Source organism: Pocillopora damicornis, chromosome 6 (genome assembly GCF_964200805.1).
Source record: "Pocillopora damicornis chromosome 6, jaPocDami1.2, whole genome shotgun sequence".
Taxonomy (NCBI): domain Eukaryota; kingdom Metazoa; phylum Cnidaria; class Anthozoa; order Scleractinia; family Pocilloporidae; genus Pocillopora; species Pocillopora damicornis.
This window is the reverse complement of record NC_142675.1, coordinates 5,663,856-5,686,866: the sequence shown is the minus strand read 5'-3', so window position 1 is coordinate 5,686,866 and position 23,011 is coordinate 5,663,856. Positions and strand designations below refer to the sequence as shown.

The 23,011-nt window shown below is 38.8% G+C and overlaps 2 protein-coding genes and 1 pseudogene across 6 annotated transcripts in view; 1 reads left to right on the top strand and 2 right to left on the bottom strand.

Moving 5' to 3' along the window:
* LOC113677409 (ATP-binding cassette sub-family C member 4) overlaps positions 1-14,598 on the bottom strand; it is a 39,336-nt gene extending 24,738 nt beyond the window's left edge. Inside the window, exon 1 of one of the 2 annotated variants that reach the window (XM_089210425.1) lies at positions 14,515-14,598. The gene's annotated coding sequence lies outside the window, so the exon portion shown is untranslated. Of the gene's footprint in view, positions 1-12,021; positions 12,096-14,514 lie in introns of those variants that run through there. The other variant, XM_089210424.1, reaches the window with a different exon arrangement.
* On the bottom strand, positions 58-22,001 carry LOC113677408 (ATP-binding cassette sub-family C member 4-like). Of its 4 annotated transcripts, none has more exons than XM_089210420.1 (7): positions 21,885-22,001; positions 7,340-7,890; positions 6,610-6,989; positions 4,766-6,096; positions 3,899-4,469; positions 3,243-3,379; positions 58-2,336 (listed from the first exon to the last, which is right to left on the bottom strand). In XM_089210420.1, exons 2-7 carry the CDS (start codon positions 7,871-7,873, stop codon positions 1,465-1,467), a joined length of 3,825 nt encoding a protein of 1,274 aa, XP_089066546.1. In that variant the 5' UTR covers positions 7,874-7,890; positions 21,885-22,001; the 3' UTR covers positions 58-1,464. The 4 variants fall into 4 exon arrangements, with proteins under 4 accessions (XP_089066546.1, XP_089066547.1, XP_089066544.1 ...); XM_089210421.1 differs by lacking the exon at positions 21,885-22,001 and adding an exon at positions 14,515-14,534; XM_089210418.1 differs by lacking the exon at positions 21,885-22,001 and adding an exon at positions 12,022-12,157.
* Positions 16,298-19,575, top strand: LOC149043630 (uncharacterized; annotated as a pseudogene).
* Positions 22,002-23,011: the final 1,010 nt, after the last annotated feature.

Below are 23,011 nucleotides of genomic sequence, written 5' to 3'. Positions count from 1 at the left end.
AAAAAGACTCTTCAAACGGCCCATGAAGGTGAAAAAATACCACAAACGAGTTGATAAACATTTTATCTAACTTTATTGAGATATTCAGACCGAGGTGTAATTTAGATATGTAATTTTCAGAGCCTTATTCATAACCCTCATAGATTTCGCTCGCCTCATATCTGCAATTGTTAACCACGAGCTCATAGTGTGATCTGCCTGCGATCTCACCGGGAGAGAAAGGTCATACAAAAATTTACACGGGATTGGGCTTGAGATCGACAAGAAGGCACACCATGTATATTTCATAGTCGCTAGCAAGTAAATTTTGGCGGACTTTGAGTTCGTCTCAAGATAGAAAAACACAAATACACAAGGAAATTTTTACAGTAACTTTTTAACCATCTTTTTGTCTTTTAAAAGCTCGAAGCTCAGTAATTTCTGTCATATCGGTCATTGTTAAAACTGTCTTTGTTTTGATGTTACTTTCGACATAGGAAAAGTATGTCGGACAGAAATATTAACCAAAAAATAAATATTTCTTTGCTGGCTCCAGTAATGAAAGAGTATTAAGTTTAGATGATAAAATAAAGGATTATGTTGACAGAAAAACTGGAGGTCAAGTATATTCGTTACATGAGGTCACACAACTCGGGTAATATTCACGGTGAAATTTGCATATTTGAGCGGTCGAACGAAAAAAATCATTTCTCGAGAACTAAAATATATCTTGACAAAAAAAACTACACCACAATTATAAGGACATATTGGGCTACAAAGTACGAAAGTAAGGTTGAAAGCAAATTTTGGGCGACTTACTAAAATATTTCAAATTTGTGCGATGGATGCTGACATCCTCTCTTAAACTTATTCGTTCGCTTGAAAAGTACGCAGCGTTTTCATCTTTCCAATTTGTTTGATAACGAGAAAATTTGGAAGTTTTCTTCTAAGCTGCCCGCTCAGAAATGAACAGTATTTTTGCTTAACGGTGAGAAAATGTAATGGAAGAAAAGGGTCAAAACTGCGCGCAGCGATCTTGAAAGGTACTCTGAGTATCTGTTCATCAATGAATTTTAGCACGCAAAAAAAGTAGATAAATTCATAAAACTCGCGATGCCTCGCCCTTACATTGACGTTTTCAAAGATTTCTCTGAAATCATTTGGTCAAGGAACAGGAACCGTAATCTGAAATCTACCCAAAATACCTCTTAGGGTATACCAATCGGATCGCACAAATGAAGCGTACCGTCCAGTCATAAAGAGGTGGGTAACGCATATATTGTCCAATAAAACTATCCACCCAATTAAAACCATGAAAAAAGCAGTGTGCCATGAAAGCTTTGATGACATACAAGAACAAATTTTAGCAGCTCATTGGTTGAGAACAGGTCAATATATCGCATCTTGATAAAGATGATGTCCGCGGACGGATATCCGTGTATAAATTGCGCCAAATGGAGGCTATTGCCCATAAATTGGGAAGCTCTATGTAAGGTGCTTGCTAGCTTCGTCCAAACTGTCATATTCGGAAATCTCGCCATTATGGAAAACAAGAATCTTGTCACAGTCCTGGATAGTGTGCAGGCGATGTGCTATAATGATGACTGTGGAGTTCTTGAGCATCTTGCGTACTACCTTCCAAATGGTCTGTTCTGTATCTGGATCCACGTTCGCAGTAGGCTCGTCCAAGATGACGATTTGATTTCGTTGCAGCAGCACACGGGCCAAACAAATCAGCTGCCGCTCTCCAACACTTACATTCGACCCTTGTTCTAACAACTCATAATTCAGCTGTCCATCGAGCCTTTCTACAAAGTCTCTTAGCTGCACATCCTCTAGCACTCGCCACAGATCAGCATCTTCGAACCGCTCTTCGAAATCAAGATTTTTCCGCAAAGGACCACCAAAGATGACGGGGTCTTGGCCGAGAATGGATATGAATCTTCGAGCCGCCTGTATGTTGAGATCTTTCAATCCAATACCATCAACTATTACTTGTCCGTTTGGGTCAGGCATGCGCATAAGACCTGCAACAATTGATGATTTCCCGGCTCCTGTACGTCCCGCCACTCCGATCTTTGCACCTCCTTTGATTGACAGATTGATGCCCTTCAGCACTTGAGGACCTCCAGGATAGTACGTCAGTGAAAAGTGTTGGAATGTGATATTTCCTTCGCTTGGCCATCGCGCCGGTGGAAGTCGTTCCTGTTTGTATCCGGGCTCAGGATCAATCTTGGTGTATGCCATCACTTGTTCGACTGACGTCATATAAGTCTCGACATTTGCTAATTCTCTGACAGTAAGTTCAGTTAAGACAACAATCTGGATGATGTAAGCAAGAGATAGTCCCGCAAAAGCTGAAAGGCCAAAAAGAAACGACACATAAATCTCCTCAGAAAAGAATGATCTTGTATTTTGGATTTGAATCTAGATCTATTTGAGTTTCGTCTCTATTAAAAGATTAGCTTTTGTCTTTTGATGCTTCCGGTGTGTGGTTTTATACAATGGATAATGGCGTGAAACAAGTTAAATGCTCTAAGGTTTATAGCTGCATCTTATTTTACAGAACGTTTCTAAAATGGCAAGAGAAATCGGGCCAATATTAGCTGAGAACCCAGAATATTATCAGGATGACTAATTGATTCAGAAAACTACCAGGTGTTACATGGTATTGTTCTTACGAAGAATGCTAAACAGCTGACCAAGGCTGTCGACTCACCAACAAGGAAAGGTTTTTTTTTTTTCTTATTTATACAACAAATAACCCTTGCTTGGGTGGTCAAAATCAAGGAAACAAGCCTCTGTACTTGTTAGAGGCTCTTAACCTAAACACCATTATTGCAGTAGTGGATCTCTTTCCATACCATTACTTGCAATTTTGTTTTGAATTGAATATACCGCATTTAGCAATCAAAATTATGTGCGAATTTAGGCATCGTTTAACTAATACTATATGTCCTCAATGAATGTTAGCCGCTTGCGTCCTTAGGGTAATGACACAAGATTAGCTTCTGAGGTGCTATGGCGCACCTCTATATCAAATCTGGATACCATTGTTGTTGTTGTTGTTGCTGCTTGTCGTTTTCTTATCGTTCTTCAGTTTATGCCTTCTGTAACATCAATTTTTCCTTCAAAAAATCTTTGCAAAGGAGGCTGGTAATACAATGTGCATATGGAATTTTATAATTTAAGAGAATTATGGAACGTGGATCAAGTTTGACACCTGGTTTCCTGCGAGTCCAAAGGATTACATTTTTACTCACCGGCATCCTGTGACATCAATATCGATGCGAGAGCCACTACGGTCACTAATAGGCACGACAAAAGACTCAGGCGAACACAAAGCCATCTCGCTCCTTGTTTCCACATAACACTTGCCTGATTGTGGAGATCTTGATGCCTTTGGGAAAAAAGTTAGTGATAATGATAACAGTAATAATAATGTCAATAATATCTGCCTATCCCAAGTGCATACAAAGTTTGGTTCAAATCGACTTTTTCGTGTCTAACCCTCTTTAGCTTGGCAATGTTAAATATACATTACATGAAATTGGAAGAAACAAAAAAAAATCAAACTTTAAGGAGGTACAATTTATTTTGTTAATAGTTTGAAATGCTTTATGGAGGGAATTTTCCTTATCTGAGCCCGCAGGATGTCATTTATCGGCCGGGGTTTTCAATCCTTTTTGTTTTTATGGTATGTTTTTTTCAGTCTATGCATTTTTTTCTGTCCATAAATTTTTTTAAATTATCTATTTCATTTTTATCGATTTCTCTTTTTTTTTAAAGAAAACCTCGCTGCAGGCGGCACCCATCCTGAGACTTAGGAACACCGTTCCCCCGTTTCATTGCTCGACAAGACTGACATGAATATCTGAAATTTACCTGCAACATGTACCAAAACATATTAAACATGTACCTGTAAAACTTATCCTCGAAAGCTTTCTGCCTGCTTCTTGTTCGAATAGTATCCACACCATTCATAGTTTCCGCTAAATGAGACAAGACCGGACTACGAGATGCTACCTCTAATCTTTTCAGGTCTCTAGATGTCTTTAGGTAATATCTCGTGATAAAACCGACCAGGACAGCAACCGGTAAAAAGACGATCAGAAGCCAGGGATTTGCGGCGATTGGTAGAGTAAACGTGGTCAAAAGTAGCAGCGACAGCTGAATCGAGAGTAGAAACCTTTGGGGAAGTATTTCATCCATGCATCCGATGTCCTCGGAGAATCTGTTGAGAATTCTACCCAATGGATTAGAATCAAAGAAAAGAACTGGCGCTCGCAGGAGAGCTATCACCATATTGTCATGAAGTCTTTCAGTACATTTCAAGCTCACTAACAAGAACACAACTGCTCTTACGTGGATAAAAATGACGGACGCAAAAACTAAACAACCATAAATGATAAGTGTGCTCTTGTAACGCTGCTGTCCTGGTGGTCTCTTCACCAAAAACGCCAGCCAGACATTAGGAGCCACAAGAATTCCTGGGAAAGAAATAGTGAGACTATTATCTTACGAAATTTCAGTTGATTACCTAATAGGTAATTATATACTTCATAATGTTTAAAATGGGAGAACAGTTTGAAGCCAGATCGAGTAGCTTTGATATAATACATTCTCGATTGGGATCAAAATGGCTCTTTAAGAATTAAGTTTTAATATTTACTTAATCACAATACATTTTTTGCCCCCTAAGAAGGATAGGTACAAGGCTGCACTCTTCAATAAACATGCGCTAAGCTTGCTTTTTTGAAAGACAAAACTGGCTGAACTGGCTTACCTTGGGCAACAAGAAACAAAAAAATAGTCGCAATGATCGATAAGGTACTAATTCCGCTTCTAAAGTAGCTCCAGTACAGCTTGGATGACACATTTCCACTAAAGCGATCTTCCTCAGAAATCTCCATCTCCTTTCCTCTACTGGCTAGTTGCACCATTCCTTCCTCTCCCTTTTTGCTCTTATCTATGTTACCGCTGTCGGACTTTAGTTCTTTCGGATCATTGTTGAACTGTGTACCATTGCTTTCATTTAGAATACATCTTTCTTGAAGCTCCGAAAATTTACCCTTTCCAAGTAATTTACCTCGGTACAGCACAATCACTTGGTCGGCTTCTTTTAAGTGTTCCTCTTGGTGAGCAGCTATCAATCGTGTTTTGTTGCCTAACAGCCCCTTGATGCAATTTTTCATGATATGTTGGCCAACTTTCAAATCCACTGCACTTAGAGGATCATCTAACAAATACAAATCTACATCTAGGTATATCGCCCGCGCCAAACTAATTCTTGCGCGCTGACCTCCACTCAGAGTGGCACCTCGCTCACCAACAAATGTTTGGTCACCGTTAGGAAACCTCCCAATGTCTTCTACAAGGGCGCAAACCTCGGTTGTCCTAGCGTACCTAATCTCATCGTAAGGCTGACCGAATAAAATGTTTTCTCTAATAGTTCCAGAGAAGATCCAAGCTTTCTGGGGTACATAGGCGAACGTTCCACCAAAAGAAATTGTTCCACTCACGTTTGACAACTCGCCAGCGATTGCCGAGAGTAGAGTAGATTTTCCGCTGCCAACTGCTCCAGTGACCATTGTGAAACTTTTTAGCGTGGTGTCGAACTCCACATCTTGTAATATGAATGTATCCTTCCTTTTCGTTTGTTTGTGCGTTAAACTCGAAACACGCAAATTTTCCTGTGTTTCACGGTCATTTTGGCTATCACTTTTTTTATCATACATGGCTTCTGTGAAATCCACTAAACTATTCTGCGGGTTCCCCATAATGACTGGGCTTTTTTCTACATCCCCTTTCTTCTTAGAGAACCTGTTAGAAGAAGTCAAAGGCAGGTTTTCAAGAAGGAGGTAGTCTTCTATCCTACTGAGGGAGACGTAAGCTTCATAAGTTTTCAAGAAACCTTGGGCTGATTCAATACAGACACTTCGCTTGAGGACGTTAATGTAAGAAAGGATCAGGAAGACCACACTGGGCGTGAGAGGCTGACCGGTTAACATGAGAGAGATGACAGACAGCAGGGTCGCTATTGGGGCAGCAGTGTACTCCAGAGTAGCAATGCAAGACAGCACTGTAGTGTTCTTTCGTATGATGCCAATCTCTTGTCTGTAAGTAAAGTGTAAGGATGCTCCTTGTTAATAGAAATTATTTACGTTTGCTGGGGAAAACGGATATAGACCGGGTCTAAAGCGCGAACTTTTGATTGGAAAGCGGTATTAGATAGAAACGAGCTGACAGAGGAGCATTGCAGAAGATGTCTATCGGTAAAAAAAAAAACACTCAACGGTTGAGTCAAAGAAACCCTGCCTAATTTAGTTTTAAGTATTTTCGAATGTCTCGGCCGCACAAATTACGAAAAGAGGATATTCGATGGTTAGCCACCGAGGAAGGGTGTAATGTTGCTATCAGTGTGTTTCATCTACGAGTGAGGGTTGGTCAGTGTTGACAACTAACCCTTAGTGATATCTGTTCTGTTCCCATTGTAATTTCGAAACGAGAAAATTTTCCAAAAATCACATTTTTTAACTTTTTAGTTAAGATCAATATTCAGATTGCGTTGGAACGAAAAGAAAAAGTTTGAAGCAGTTTTAACGATGATTTTACAATGATTCCCAATACCTCCTTTTGCCCCGTATTTTCTCGCGATAACCATTCTCACACGCAAATGCTTTTATCGTGCGGATCCCGGAAACCACTTCAGTTATCAGGGAAAGTCGCTGATCAGTCTCCGCTGAGGTTCGCTGGCGCATTAGGGCGTTCATACTGGAAAGCTCGGCGTAATATGGCACAAGAACACATAAGAAAATCACTCCCAAGACGGCCTGCCAGCCAATGAAGAAGGCAAGGATAAACGAAGCCAAGAAAATGTCCAGCCATACATAAGCTAAGGGGAAAAACCAAAAGGGCGCTTCTACCATCCTCTGAACATCGTTTGATATAAGGTCAATCACCCGACCAGTTGAAACGTTCACCAAGGTATCCTTGCTGAGAAGGAGAGTCTGAAATTAAAGAAATTACGAGCAAGCAATTATATGACAATCTCAGATAATGAAGAAGTAGAAAACTCTCTGGTAGTTAAAGTTGCGAGGAATGGTCCTCATCTTGGATTTTCCAGAGTAAGAGGGTTGTAATTCGTCTTAGCTAAACACTTACTTGTCGCAGCTTTCCTGTCTTATCTACGTGTCTCGTACAGTTGTTGCCTATTCTATTACATACCCTAGAAGTACGTGCATGATGCGGTGGGTATACAGATTTCCACCTCTGGTTCTTTTACATTCCTGTTACTTTTGATCACTCAAACAAACTCACTGTACAGAGTAAGACAAAATAACTCCTCTCAGGTGCTTACCTTGATGTAAACGAGACCTTTAAGGGCGCTGCTGACTTTTATTCCAAACAGTTCGCTGCAATATGCCCGATGATGGAGTCCAAAGGAGCCTATCAAAGGACTAATGCCCATTGCTATGGCAACTCCGTAAGTCATAAGAGTGTAATGGTGATCATCTGAGGTCAGTGCTGAGATTAGATATGCAAGAAGCAGAGGCTGAATCATACGGTTTATAAAATTTAAAGCTTCTGCAAAAATAATAGTAGCCACTTCCCGAACAGTGATAGTTTTTATAATGCTTCTCCAAAGTTTCGGTCTTCTACCACTTTCTTGGCTCTTTGTAATTTCACTGTTCCATTTCTTTTGAAGCTTTTTAGTGGTTGAGAATGAAGTGTGTTCCTCTAAAAGAGGTAGAAAGTCCTTCTCGTCTAAATTTCGCTTATTGCCCGTCTTGAAAACATCACTCATCTGATGGAAGAAGAGAAGAGACAAAAACGACTCTCTGGATTCCTCAACTTCATCGGTAGAGAGTTTCTTATATTCTTGGCTTTCCATATTTTCAGACACTGGATCTGATAGAAGCGAACAAACAAAACATCAATAAATGTTCCTTAGATAACCCAAGATTTCTTTTTATACAGTGATCAGTTATCTTTTCCTGTCCTTGTTGATTGCAGAACAGATTGAACTTTTTCCTACGGAGCCATAATTCTCTCGGTAAACGATACCTTCCTTGCTAACGCCAGAATTTCTGTGTAAACAAAATCAATTTCCTTAATAATCATAATCATTACAAATTCCTCAATTGTTATTGGTGCTTCATTTTTCACTGATCATTCTTTACAGTTGTAATCGGACAATTGGCTGTAATCGGACACCTGTAATTGGACAGTTGAAGCAGCCAATCATACTAGGTCCACTCAGCTAAATCCACCAATCACAGAATTGATCACAATAACCATAGCAACAACCACTAATTCAATGAAAAACCAGGCAATTTCCAAAATGGAGGAATTTTTAATTAAAGACATTGTCTCCAATGAAGATATTTGTTCTAGGTGTATTTGATTTTTCGGAAATTGAAATGGTTATGATTAACTGGTAACAGGATTTCTTGTCGTCCAATTCTGTCTATAATCATCCTAGTGATAAACAAATCGGACTCCCGCTTCGTGGTCGTCCGATTTTGTTAATCACTCTGTGATTACAGACCGAATTGGACTCTACTGGGTCCTATTACCATTACGTATACAATCGGTTCTATGAAATAATTCCTGATTACAAGAAGCAAATAAAACGTGCTGCAGAATTTTGAAGAACCGATTTATTTTCAAACCCTATGCTATTAATCTGAAAAAGATTTAGAATTTTTTTAGTTTTCCAGATTTTTTAAATCCATTTTGAAATCACTGGTGATCTTTGCAGTCTGATTGGCTCTCATCAGAGCGATTTATTCTCGAATCCCACCATTTTTTGCTCTAAATTACATCATTTTCCCAGTCAATGAGAAAGCTTTAACAAAACACAATAAATAAACCGATTTAAAGGCTTGTTAAGAGTAACCAACCAAATTGCAGAAAATCGCAGCGAGATAAATTTTGCAAATTTCTACAAACCATCTCACTACTGGATCAATAAAAGTTTTATACAGACTAAAAAAACATGTATTTGCATTTTTCTACAAAGTTGATGTAATAGGGTGTTAATAGAACTGAGTGAGGTGCGATTTTGGTCTAAAAGCATATTTGTGATTTCAAGGCACGCCTATGATCTCAGACCTAATGAGATACATGAAAAAAATTACTCAGTTCTGCTTGGTTAAGATAAATGCGGTTTTTAGGTAATTCAATGCAGAAGAGGGTTGGTTCAGTGCAAAGAAGTAACAAACCAGACTGAACAATTCCTTTAACTGTTTAGCCGGACTTTGAACTTTTTTGCGCCCTAAAGATGTGAAAATATCATCATAGAATTATTGTTTCGATCGTACGCGGTTGTTTTGACTAAACGCAAAATGTCACTTGCAGCGGTTTGAATAAATTATCTCGTATTTTTTCATGCATATTATTCCTACATAATCACATGATTTCGAGTGCAATTTGGAATAAATACGCACGAGTAAATTTTTCCAAATATCGAAAAAATTTACTCGTGATTATTTAGTCCAAATTGCACTCGAAACCTTGTAATAACCTATACAAATTGCACTCCACTCAGTTCAGTTACGATTGTTTATTCGACCCCGTTAATTAGGCGCAGCTCTTTATCGGAACTTCTATTGTTGTGATCAATAAAAGGGAGGCTTGTACTTTAACGCCGATCCATTCTATTTGAAAAAAAAAACCTACTTGTATAGAAAGCTAGGGTTCCTCTACTAACATTTTGTTTATATAACCAGATCCGATGTGCAGCGAATCAGGTGCTCTATTGGGGAATTTACTGATTTTGCAGAAACGAAAGCAGGAAAATAAAAAAGATTTCAAATATTTTTGTGTAAACAACCGCAGATAAATAAACAAGCACTTACCGATACTTGTCGGTGCACGAATAGATAGTGCGTTAACTATTGAGTAACCTAGTTCAAGAACGTGATTGTAGATCATAATAAGAAAGTGAAGTACTTCTAAAAAAAAACAAATCTGAGAAGAATATAAAATTTGATTCATTAAGCGTGGAGACACATTAAGAAGAGGACAGAATGTATTACACTCAACTGGTAAAAGAATAAAACTTCTAACCGCAATGTAGCAAAGTTTGCTCAAACTGTTTGAAAAAGAATAAAAGCTTTGCCTGTTAGTTGTCCCAAATCAAATGCCTTTTTACTTCAATCACAAATATGTTGTCGAGCCAATTTCTTAGCTATCGCTCCGACGAAGGGCTAACGCTCGAAACGTCAGCTTTTTTACTCTTTAAGGTGGCTAATTTACGTTTTCAACCCAGTTGTTAACACTAAATTACCTGTTTTACTCTCCCACCGACGCAGCACCACAGTTTCTTTAGAAACTTACCCCTTTATTCAATTTCTTAGCTCATTTCTACGCCAAATGATTTTACAATTAATGGCAATCACGTTCATGCAAGGCCTTTCAACTAGATCCTAAATTATTTTCCCGAAGGAAAAATGAGATCTAAATTAGTATATCTGCAAGATCAACTAGAGTTTTTCATTAATCATAACCATTACAACTTTCTCAAACGTGATTGGTACATCAGATGCTTAAATTTTCACTAATTATTCCGTAGAGTTGTAACCTAACTGAGTAATCAGCCAGTTGACTATATTCAGCCAATCATATTAAGTTCACTCAGCTCAATCTGCCAATCAAAGAAGTGATAACAATAGCCACTTGAGATGCCCATTTCAGCGGGAGTGAAGGCACACCTTTGTTTACAAACGCCACGTATATCAATCTTAAAGCATTATTATCTGGCTATACCTAAATAAAGAGGCCTACTAATCATACCTCGTCACTCATTCAACGAAACAGTCTTTTCCTTCTTTGTCTTTATGTTTCTGTGATCTGTGACAAAACTGATATTACCACAATTTGCTTCATGCCGGTTGTTACAAATTGCGTAGACCGACTATTCTTACAAAATGCCGCGACAATCACGTAGCTCGCCTTTGATACAAAATGCTGCAATAATACTTCAAAAGGCGCGATTTAATACAAAATGCCGCAAACTTTGTTACAAAATGCGTAGGTTATTACAAAATATATCGTTATTACAAAATGCCTTAGAACAGAACGATCTTTTGAAACGCCATAGGGAGCAGATAAGCGTCACAATCGGACGGTGACTTTTTTACGCTTGAATGCTTTCCTGCAGAAATTTACATATACGACCCTTACTCTGACAGATCGTTTTTAAAATTTAAATCGCTCTACGCCATTTGGTTACTTCGAATATACTCCTTCCGTCTAAACGTAGTAAACATTGAAAGTAATGATCTGGTCTTTTACTTTTTATGGAGTGACTTTTTATGTTAAATTGGTTAGATATGGTTGGTTGATTCATACGAATAAAGCACCTAACCGGCTACGAGGACTCATTTACCATGACATATCCCGCCAATGTTCGCAAATTGTAAATGCGTTTAGATCGGTACAATTTTCAGCTGAATGTACGTCTTAGAAATTTTCCGGCATTCTTTTGCCCAGCTAAAAGATACTCTGCTATCTATATTGTCATAATAATTAAACTGAAGACTATGTATTATTTATTGGGGTTAAATAAAGATGCAATTTATTTTATGGCGTTTAGCATTTTATACGGCTGCATTGTTGAGTTAAGTTTCAACGTCTGACCGAATAATGTTCGGCTCTTTTCAATTATGTTCTGAAGTTTGGACTGACAATCTAAATATGGTTGGTCTAATAACGCTTCGTACCAATGTACCATTACAAACGCCAGTTGAATTAAGTAACCACAGAGCAGAAATCTACGCCCTTTAAATGCATTTTAAATACGCTCTTTAAAGATCTTGGATATTATCATAAATTCGCGGCAACGTGATGATAGAAAACTTGTTCAATAGAACAGTGAACTAAATGACGCTAACAGCACTCCATAAATTTATTGTTACACGGTGACAAAAAGAATTCTATAATTTTGAAATTAAGCACCTGCGAAACACGTGATTGTTTGACGAAAAAGTCTGATCTACGGATGTTTAGATTTTTACAAGTATCATAGAATCTTACCTCCAGGAACAGCGTCTTGTAACAGATATTTAGACCAAAACTACCGATAGCCTTGATTTGTTTGTCATTTCCACATTCAACACCCTCAACATTCCACGCTGAAGTTCATCTATTTTGTTTATGCAAAGTAGACGTCCTAAATACAATGGATTTAAAAAAAACTCTAAAGTTCCCTTAGGGACCTCATTAAAGAACAATTGAATCAGTGGTGGTTACTATCCTAGTAAACACAAAATCTAGCTAAACACTCCAGTGCCATCACTTCTGCCAATTTCTTTTCGTTTCTGATGTGAGATAAACGGAAGAAGCGGATGACTGCATTGGGTGAGATTTAAAGGGAAAACTTTTTCATCTATTTGAAAAACCATAGAAGCCAAAGCCCAGCTGCAGGTCCCAGCCGTACTCTGTTGTAGGATGAAAATTTTATTCTTCCTAAGCCCTCGAACATTCAAATACTTTGCTAAGAGTATTTCACGCACGGCTTGGAGGCTTGAACGACCGAAATCAATGAAAAATTACGTAACCTCAGACATGGTATTCGATTCTTAACCAATGATTATGGGTAAATCGACACTATATTTGATTATCTGTGGATATTTTGTATTCCTAAATTCAGTCTTCAAGCAACTGGTCACCAAGAAAAAAATGATGAATTTACAAAAAGCTTAAGAAATTATAGAATTCGGGTTCATTGAAGTCGTCAGTGCGTCTATGATCCTGAGGGCAAGAGCTATCTCGATTGGCCATCATGGTTCAAAAGATTTCAATAAGTACTCGTGGTTTCCGAAAAATCTGATGAGTTTAAGACTATCGTTCATGGATGCGCAAACCAAAATTCGTCCTAAATGAACGCAATCCTTGAATCAACATTGCTAAAAACTAAGCCTTGTTATAAGATAAAAATATACTATGCACCTATTGTTTAGACGACTGAATGCAAGCGTCATCTCTCTTCCGGCCGCACTTCAATCTGTTGACACAAAAGTCGTATTTAAAACTTGAATTCGGCTTACAATAGCTCCACCATCAATTTTGAACGCTGAATTTTATTTCTCTTTAGAAATGAATTAAAATTTCAAATATTAAGAACTATTTCGATGCTATAGAATACAGAGGAGGGAAGGAGTTCGAGCGCAAGAACGCCTAGTTAATAACAAGTGAATTCGACCGTATCAAATATCTTTTATGATAAGGAATTTTTTTGTCTCACTAATTCAGCTTTGCTTTGCTTTGCTCTCAGTTTTTTTTTTTGCATCTTTTTCAATTTTTTTCTTCAGGTTTTGTTTTTTCTTGTTTATTAGGATGTTCATTTTACCTTCGTTTTGGGTCTTTCATTGAAAACGCTATCAAACGTAAGGGACGCTGCTTAATTAAGTCATTCACGTTCGCTGGCTTTGCGCCTTCTTTAGCTGCTTGTGATGTTGTCCTTTGCACTGACTGACAACTGTGATTCTTTTCTTTTGATTTTACACATATCAATGGAAATGTGTTCTAACAAATGACAAAGTCTAAAGTTCGTTGAAATCACAGGATGGAAAGATTGTTTATCCTAAAAGCCTCCTCCCCCTACCCCTGGCGATATATTAATATTGCCCGGTTTCAAGCCGAGAGGGTTGAAAATTTCGCGCGTAGGTAAATTTTTTTGCATGATAAACTGTCACCGGTAAAGGCAACCTTAAGGAAGAGTGCCTGTGTTTTAAGGCTAAATATAAGTTAAGAGAATGTCGCTCTATATATAAGTTAAAAGCCTGATGTGCCGAAATTAGATGTCTAATAATTTAGGAAGACTTCATAAGCTAATGCAATTTGGTTAGTCACGCATCTTCTCAACGAGAATTCGAGCAAGGAAACTTCTGCTTAGCAAATCATTGATCTGAAAATGTTTCAGTTTCCTCTGCAGCATCCTCTTTCAGAGACACTTATCGTCTAGGATATTTACTGCTGTTGCTTTACAGCACGCTTTTGTTTCATCATTCAAAAAGACAGATTATTGATCGTTTTTATAGCATTCATTGAACAGGAGTGCATGACCATAGTGCTTATAAAACCCTTGAAAAAGAGCGGTTCGCCTTGACAGGGTACATGCGAATTCTGTACGAGCAGCTTAAAACCTCGATATATCTGAGTTTACCACGGTTAACATGTTTGCTAGCAGTAAAAGAATTCGAGTCAAATGCAAGAAACACATGGAAAACTCGTACTTTGAATTTCGAGGTTTTGTGTTTCTAATAAAGAGAAGAAAAACCGCTTTGCACTGTTACTAACCGGCTTTGAAAAGGGTCTATGTAGTTTAATCTCCTCTCCGAAAGAGTAATCAAGAAAGGCTGGTAGATCTTTTATGTGAGAAATTTTCATACTAAACCGCTATCAGTGAATAGGGTCTCGGAAACAATGTCTGTGATTCATGGCCTCTTTGGACACGGCTGATCGATTAGGGAGTTGGCTCTATATTGAAAATAAAAGCTTGATGATTCAGTCTTAAATTCAACATACCATGTGTATGAATATCCGGTTTGGATCCTGGATTTCCAATCTTCACGCTGAAAAGTTACATCAAGCAAAAGCACATTGCGTCGATTTGTCAAAGAAACATCTAATTTTAATCTATGTGGTAAATGATGCATCACCTGACTGAATAATCGACAAAGGCCGGAAACTTCGGCTTCACTAAATCATTCATCTGGACTATAATTACCTAGACTATATTTAAACCATATATTTAAAACAACATCCTCCTTAGGAACACTTCGCGTTTAAAAAAATAAAAAAATCGCGGACATGGTCAAAAAAATCGTTTCGTCCCATTTTTCGTCTACAGGTAGCTATAGGTACTACTTAAAGTGAAGTGAGGTTAGTTTGTGTAAATTTTCATTTTAGCGGAAATAAACCGTTATTAATTGCGTGATCGAAAATGTGTGCGTGCGAGCTCTAAATTATGCAGTTTTCAGGCCGTCCCTGCATGAACTAAAATGCAACAGCAGGACTTCTCTAGCAATAAATATATACATGTGGCCTTCCATTACCAAGATATATCGTGATATTTTTTTGTATCGTGTCCTTCCTGACGAAACCACGGGTTAATTACTAGTGTAAGTGTTCGCCATTTTTAATTCATGCCAAACCCGGCCTAATGTGGGAAAAACGCATGTGGTAGTTTCTCAAAATCTCCAGCAATACTATCACGAGGGCTTATAAGGTGGGTCTTCAAATCAATCGTTTCATTTTTGTGGTATCTTCTGCTGTTTTGATATACCAACCAACCAAACTTCGCCAAAATTGTAAATGGCGCCATATTGAAATGCACAAAATCCGGCATTGCAATGACACAAGCAAAGCATTGTTTGAGTCGCAGCCTCACTAAGCTTTTTGTGTTTGCTTTGACATCAATAGTTCCTTACCTTAGAAATCTTTTATAGGCCCTTGTTATTCCGTTTGGAAGATATTTTTTGAAATACTGTCCTTTGAAATTTGGTGTGAAAGGGGCCGACCGGCTAACTCATTGAAGCCACTGAGCCGGGATGAATAAAATAAAGTTACTTGTTGTTGTCATTTTCTACAACGTGTCGCAACCCAGTTACGTTTAGTCTACTTTGATCCTAATTTTGGCTTTTTTTGACGTCCCACACAAAAAGGGTCCCGTACAAAACGGCAGGTAACGTTAGGGATTTTTCACAGGTTCCTGTCACTCTGCGTGACATATGATAATCTGTCACGTAGCGAAATCAACAAACAATTTATTCTGCTTCACATATAATATCTAAACAAATATATTGCCATCATGAACGAAAACTTTGGATGGGAGGAGGTGCGGAAAACATCACAGAAGGTCTAAGTGGTCTAAGCTTGGTGAGTTTCTTCACAGTGTTCATGAAGAATTTCCATCTAATATAATTAATAAAAGTGGAAAACCTTAACGCATTCTCTGAATTCTCCCTTCTCAGCCCTTTGCATGCTTAGGGATTCAACCCAGGTGGGAGAGGGGAGTGTCCAGGCTAACTTGCATGCACATGCTCAAACGCCGCCATTGCTGCCCGTCAACGACTAGGCAAAACCATACATGGCACAGGAATTGGATAGGCGAGCCCAGATAGCAAATCACACTCCAGGATATATCCAACTAATAAAGGTTTTAAATTATTATATGGCTGCTCAACATTTTTTTCGAAATGCTCCAAATGGAAAATAATACTGAGAAGTAACTGGATAAAGATATCAGGATAGGTTATCAGTCAATTATATTATAAGGTAAAAATAATTATCGACTATTAACTTCTGCCTTGCATACGACTTGCACTTTCATACACAACACCCCGCGCGTGTATACGGTTGATTTCATTTTAAAGCCATCTAAAGCAATGTGTTCACTTTTTCGTCAGGTTGATGAACAAGGGAGTGACTCTGATATTCCTGCCACTTGTGCTGTCACTTTTGGTGATGAAGCATTGCCAGAAGGTTCCACATCCATACAGTAGAACCTATTTGTTCCGCAAGAAGATTCCCAGGAGAGTGATGAAGGCTCCAGTGTAGACAACGAGTCCCAGGTGCAGCTAAATCGCTTCTTGCACCTTCGAGACGTCAGTCCAGTACGTCACACGTTATCAGTACCGTGGAATACAGCGCACGAGCGTACTAAAGGCATATACCTACGGAAAGTTCAACAATGGATTTCTGCAATGCTGGATGTCCTGGTACAAGAAAATTCGCAAGGACTGTGGACGGAGCTTTGTGATCGTCAAGCTGTATGCAGCGAGAGTCAGGTTGTGGTCGAAGGCATAAGTGAAAAAGAGACGGAGCTTCTTAATGCATTTGCTGAAAGCTACTTGAACGCGCAACATTGGAGCACCAGACGGCAAATACTCTCTTTGATGGCAGACAAGTTATCCCTTAAGGAGATGAGGGAGTTTATTCAAACCGTTACTAGCTATCGCTACAGCATTGCCCGACGCCACAGGATGATACATGGAAGAGCTGCTCCTCTTCCAAACCAGGAGAAAAGGAGAATGAGAATTGAACCTGTAAAATTAGAACATTTCGTTTCTTTTATAACGAGTCCACGCGTTATTCAAGATGTTCCTTTCGGGGAAAAACTTCACACCTAATGTTATCAGAACAATGATACCAGAGCGCATTGTCCAGCAGTATCAACAATACTGCTGTGAAACCAACTTTGAGTCTATGAGTAAGAGAACTCTACAGAGAGTTTTGGCCGTGTGTTCTTCATCTGTTCGCAAGTCTCTGCAAGGACTTGATAACTTTTTAGCATCAGGAGTTGAAGCATTTAATGCTTTAGAAACACTCGTAGACAAGCTTGTTGACTGTGGCAAGACTCAGCTATGGGCGAGGGAAATTAAGCAGCAACTTCGTTTGTCGAAGCAGTACCTAGAGGGCGACGACAAGGTGGGTGCATATTTTATAATCATGCGCTGCCCCATCAGAAGTGATGTAGTAAACTTCTTACTATGATTCACGGCTACCTCTTTCTTTCTCTCCAAGTGTTCTTTATGCTTAATTTATGAAACAACAGTTTACAATTCACTGTAATACGCTTACACACATGTATACAACGCTGAGAATCGGTTAAGTAATCTTTTTGAAATGTCGATCATATGCGTATAAGTTGCTTTGCAACTATACACTGAATCACGCGCTTGTCATTTTACTTTGTATCTTAGGTACATGCAGTGGAGGCCTCAGAGGTTCCCGATCATTGTCAAATTTACGCGCTAAGTGACCCAAGCAATGTTGAATTTCGGGGCTCCTGTGACCATCTCCACAGTGAGTCATGTGAACAGTGTTATAACTTATAGAAAGTATTGCGTACTATAGAAGATGAGTGTTCATGTGCACTCTCGTCAGCAGAAGATCAAGCTGACATGCTGCATACCATCAAACAGGCAAGGGATGACATCATCAACTGGAAAACCCATCAGCTACGTTCAGTCCATCAAGCTGAGGCGAAGCATTCAGTTTTAGCCAAACTCGACAGCCGATCGGGGCTGTTAGTCCGGGACTGGGTGACGAAAGATTGCCATTACACATTAGCGTTGCCATAAGACGGTCAGAGGATTCTGAGCACTTTGAATCGCAGACACTTGTTTATGTATTTCAAAGCTGCGCCCAAGACAGTGTGACTGTGGCTTCGAAATTCAATCATATCAGCTGAGCTCGCCGGTGATGCCGTGGCTGTTGAAAGAAACGACTTTTCGGACCCTCAAGGTGGAAAGGGGGTTTGTGATCGCAAAGCGGCGACAATCAAGGGAGACGTTGGAAGGTACGTAAACGAAGGCAATGCTGTCATCAACGCTCTAGAGTTAAAAACAGCCATTGACTCTGGCCAAGGAGCCACAGGAGTGAAAGCAAGTTATGTTACTGCCAAACCGTCAAGCACCTTTGATATCAAATGGGATGGCATAAGCTTACTCAACAATTTTGAGTACGATGAAAGTGGCGTACGAGTGTGGAGAGCATTCAATGTGGGTTCCGGTAAAGTAGTGACATGCGTCAAGTTCGAAGGAGTCATGAAGCAGCCCGAAAAATTGGAAATCTAGACTCGCCATTGCAGGATCCAAGTGGCGCAACGACGTTCAAGATTGTGACACACCTACATATTAAGAAAAGCTCTGTCAAAGTAGATTTCTCAACTGAAAGCGAAAACCAAGATCGAAGCTGTATTGGGGAATATAAGCCAGATTACATGCTTTTCCCTTGTCCAGAAGAAGGATGTGTAAAAGCATACAGTCGCTTTGCAAACCTTTAGACACACCTAGATACTGGAAAACACCAAATGATGCTCGAACAGGAAACTCTCTACGATAAAGCTACCAGAATATTCTTCCAAACTGACGGAGGGACGTAGTCGAATACCAAGCGTTCAAATTGCTGCACAATCAAAGAGTGACAGCTTGCCGCCTCTTCCAATGGGTTGGGCCCTGAAGAAAATTAAGAAAATGGTGCGTTTTACAAAGAAACAGACCGAATTCTTAACTGACCAATTTCAAAAAGGGGAGTATATTGGACGGAAAAGCGATCCACAAGAAAAACGAAAACCATGAGCCTAGCAAGAGACCAAGCGGGGGAACGCCGATTTCAATCTGACGAAGTCCTCACGTCGCAGTAGATTAGTGGCTTCTTCACCCGTCTTTCAGGAAAGAAGCGATTAGAGGTAACAGCCGCCGGTGACGAGGCAAAAGCTAGTGAAGTCTCAGAAGTGGACACGGAGAGCGTCGACGAGGACGAAATCTCCGCCGAAGCTGAGAGACATCTATCTGCAGTGTGTGCAAATGTGATAAGAGATGTGGCTATTTAGCATCCGATTGTATCTTTCGACCTAACATCTGCGAACTTGTACAAAAACGTATACTCACAACTTTAAGAGTAGATAGGCTAAGATACATGTGCGTCGACCTTGGGCTGGATATATCTGAAATTGCACCTCAGAAGAGGAAAAAGCCATTCATCACACGACTCACACAATTAGTCCAGGAGTGTACCTACTCTTCCAAGTAACTGAGCACTGAACGTTTTACGAATAACTGACCTGCTGATTTTAAAAGCAGTGCGTGTATTATTTACAAGAAGGCGTTGCGTGACAGCGGAGTCCTACATATCGGATTTCAGTCACACGAGCTCACCACTGCTTGTGAAACCTTCTTATCTTTGTGTTGGACGATTTTCAGTATATTCGAAACTGGCGAGTGCAGAAGGCGCAGAAGGGATGCAAATGCTCGAATTCATGTTCACCGAATAAGAAGTAAACGGAAACTAACTAATTTGTGCCAAATTTAACCTGTTGAGTGCAATTCAACTGTTTAACCTGATGTGTGTAGAATTATGCATAATTATGGCGTGATTCTCAGGGTAGCAAAAGTCGAAAATTGTTTCTCCTGTCTCCGTATATAAAATTAAGGGTAGTTATAGACATTTTAATATGTTTCTAGTCATTTTCACGGCCAGTGAAGATATAACTGACCAAAACAGTTATTTGTGTCCAACGCGTTTAATTTTGTTATTATGCATCTCATTATGGCGTCATAGTAATTTAACCGAAATTCGGCTGGTGGTCATCTTTTGATAGTCAAAGGTCCCAAAGAAATAAAACCCAAATCGTAAAGAACTATCTCTCAAGGCTTTGAGACACTGCCACATGTATTTTTGCCAAGCTATTCTTAGCCACCTCTGCCTTAATTTCAAAAGGCCGAAGATGTCGTTTCTTAATCGGGACGCAGCTCCTCCAAGAATGACATGAGACAAAAACTATCACTTTGCCTCGATAATGCAAGTCGAACTCAATATCTCTATAACTAGAAAAGTCCTTCCGTTACATTTCTGTTAGCATGACAAGTACCCGAAAAGTGCATAATTTCAGGATCGCGCTTGGTGAAATTTGAGCTATTTACCCTCGGAAATGTTAAAACAAATTATTCCGTTAAAATGCATATTTCAAAAATCTAACCCCATGTCCGTTTGTTTACTAGATAAGGCTACCCACAGGCAAAAAATGAACCAAATCGATTTTTGACCATGTCCGCGACTTTTTCGATAATCTGTGATTTTATTGACATTTACTCTTAAAATCTTTTCCTTTATCTCGTTGCTTTTCTATTCTTTAAAGAAAAGGAAGTAATTCTGAAAAATAAGAAATGGAGTTTTGAATTATTCTGTAGTGCTAGTGATCACTTCTGTACATTCATTGGGTATGCATGAAGTGTCTACATATAAAATCCGCATAAATAGAGGCTCACCTCGACAGCGGGTCTCGATGAAGTTAACGTAACTATTGGCCGAAAAACGGCCAAAGAAAAAAATTAGCAATTTGGCGTAAAAATTGACAAATCTTAACCGTCAGTCGTTAAAAAAGCAAACCGTGCTTTTTTTTCTTTACAAAGTGTGTTATTTTGTGTCATTTTGGGTTGACCGTTTGCCGTAAAATGGCCAGATGTTTTACTGTTAGCCGTACGAGTCACACTCTGTGAAACACTTTTAAAAATTTCAGTAATGAGTAAACCACTTGCTTCCGGTCAAGATTCTCCTTTAAATAACAATAGAAAGATGCAGAACTTGAATTTCAAGTTCTTTATTTAATATTCACACAGCTGTTTTTGCTACCTAAAAGAAGAAACAAGACCGCTTGATCTTCTTACTAAATTAAAAAAGAAAGGCTGGTAAATTTCGTACGTGGGAATACTTTTACGGGTATCGAATGATCCCATTCAATTTAAAAGTGCTCGCAAAATTTGGCCTTTGCTCGAATTGCTCGCAAAAATTACACAGGTGCTCGCTTGCTCGCTTGCTCGTGCTTGCAAAATTTTTGCAACAGCTCGCATGCTCATATTCTCGTTAACGTGAGCTCGATTGCTCGAAAGTTCGTTAATCTTGCTTTGTAGTTATATTTTATCCATATATGAACGATAAATCAGTTATGATATGGTTAAAACAAAAAGGTTGAAACATTCTTACTTCTAGTAGGGGCGGCCGTAACCGCCAAAAATACAGGCATAATAAATGGTCTGTAATAAACGGAAATGGTCTAATTGTCTTTTGGTGAACGGTTTATCTTACCTCAAGAGATTTATTTAAAATACAAATGGACAAGTCGCCTTTGGTGAAATTAAATGTTCAAACAAAAAATGGTTTATACAATTCAGAAACTGTGCAGCCACCCTTGTTGAACTGATTCAATAAAAACACGATTGGTCAAGTGTTCACTGAAATGATTCTGTGTCGAATGACAAACGGTTCAGCTAACCGTACTTTGGTTCAATGACTTGGCAGAAGCGGTTAAGAGTCGTGTGAAATGGCTTAAGTCATCGGCAAATGGTTAATAATAATACCGCAATGGTATAGTATCGCATCAATGTACTCACCGTAAAGTCAAATGGTTTAACGTGACGACAAATAGTTTAGTAAAACCCGAGATGGTTGGTGTTACAGCAGCTGGTTTACGCCGTAAAAAAATGTATCACTTTATCACGTTTCCTACCAATGAATGATGCATTTTATCCGTATTTTTTCATTCCTTTTGTGTCAGATTTTTATTTTATCTTGAGGTAGCAAAATGGAGCATTCTTACCATGGTCACGCGTAACCATGGTAAGAATTCTCCATTTAAAGTACAGCAGTTTTCGCTATAAAATATTTATAACTATATTGTTTTTAACTAAATGGTTTTTATAGTTTTTTTTAAAAGCCCCTTAATTGTATTTTCGTCGTCTTAAAATAATGAATCGCTTTATCACGTTTCCAAGCAATGGTTCTGATTGTCTAAACTGTAAGTACGCTGTCGCGTCACGCGAAAAATGATGCATTTTATTTAAATTTTTGCCATTCCTTTTGTTTCAGATTCTTATTTTATCTTGAGGTAGTAAAATGGAGATTTCTTACCATGGTTAGGCCTAACTATGGTAAGAATTCTCCATTTAAAGAACAGCAGTTTTCGCTGTAAGAAACAGGAAAGAACAAAAGAAAAATTTGAAACTGGCTAATAGCAATTCGAACTCCCAACATGGTTAAGCTGCAACTGTTACAAATTTTATGACCTCAAGATAAAATTTCTAACATTTGCAGCTTTACTTAGTTTTAAGAAACTATAAAAATTGGAGGTTAAAAAATATATAGTTTGAAACGATCGGAAAATAAATAATTGTGAAATATAAGCTTATAACTAACTGATTACTAAGCTGCTGAGTGTTCAGCTGCTCGATAAAAACGGTTTCATCCGAAATATCATTTACTTGCTGATATTGCAGCAAGATGATGAGAGTATAAATTTATTCGCTTGCAAGCGAAAATAGGCAACCAAAAAAATATTATTACGAGGTTAGAGAAAAAATTTCTTCCTGTGGCAAGGATCAATCAAAATGCTTGTAGGATCCAGCTTATCACAGAGACATAAATGGTCAGCAACACCTCCCTAGCAGCCTACTTCCTGTTCCTTAGGTAATACTGGGTAGCGTAGACACGGGCTTCAATATGCCATCGTGATACTCCTTGA

What these genes read in the sequence shown, in the direction of transcription:
- LOC113677408 (XM_089210420.1), bottom strand. Translation starts at nt 7,873, where the DNA reads ATGGAAAGCCAAGAATATAAGAAACTCTCTACCGATGAAGTTGAGGAA. An exon ending in AAGGTCTCGTTTACATCAAG is followed by an intron (nt 6,990 to 7,339) that starts GTAAGCACCTGA and finishes CTTTAATTTCAG; the next exon opens with ACTCTCCTTCTCAGCAAGGA. An exon ending in AAAATACGGGGCAAAAGGAG is followed by an intron (nt 6,097 to 6,609) that starts GTATTGGGAATC and finishes CTTTACTTACAG; the next exon opens with ACAAGAGATTGGCATCATAC.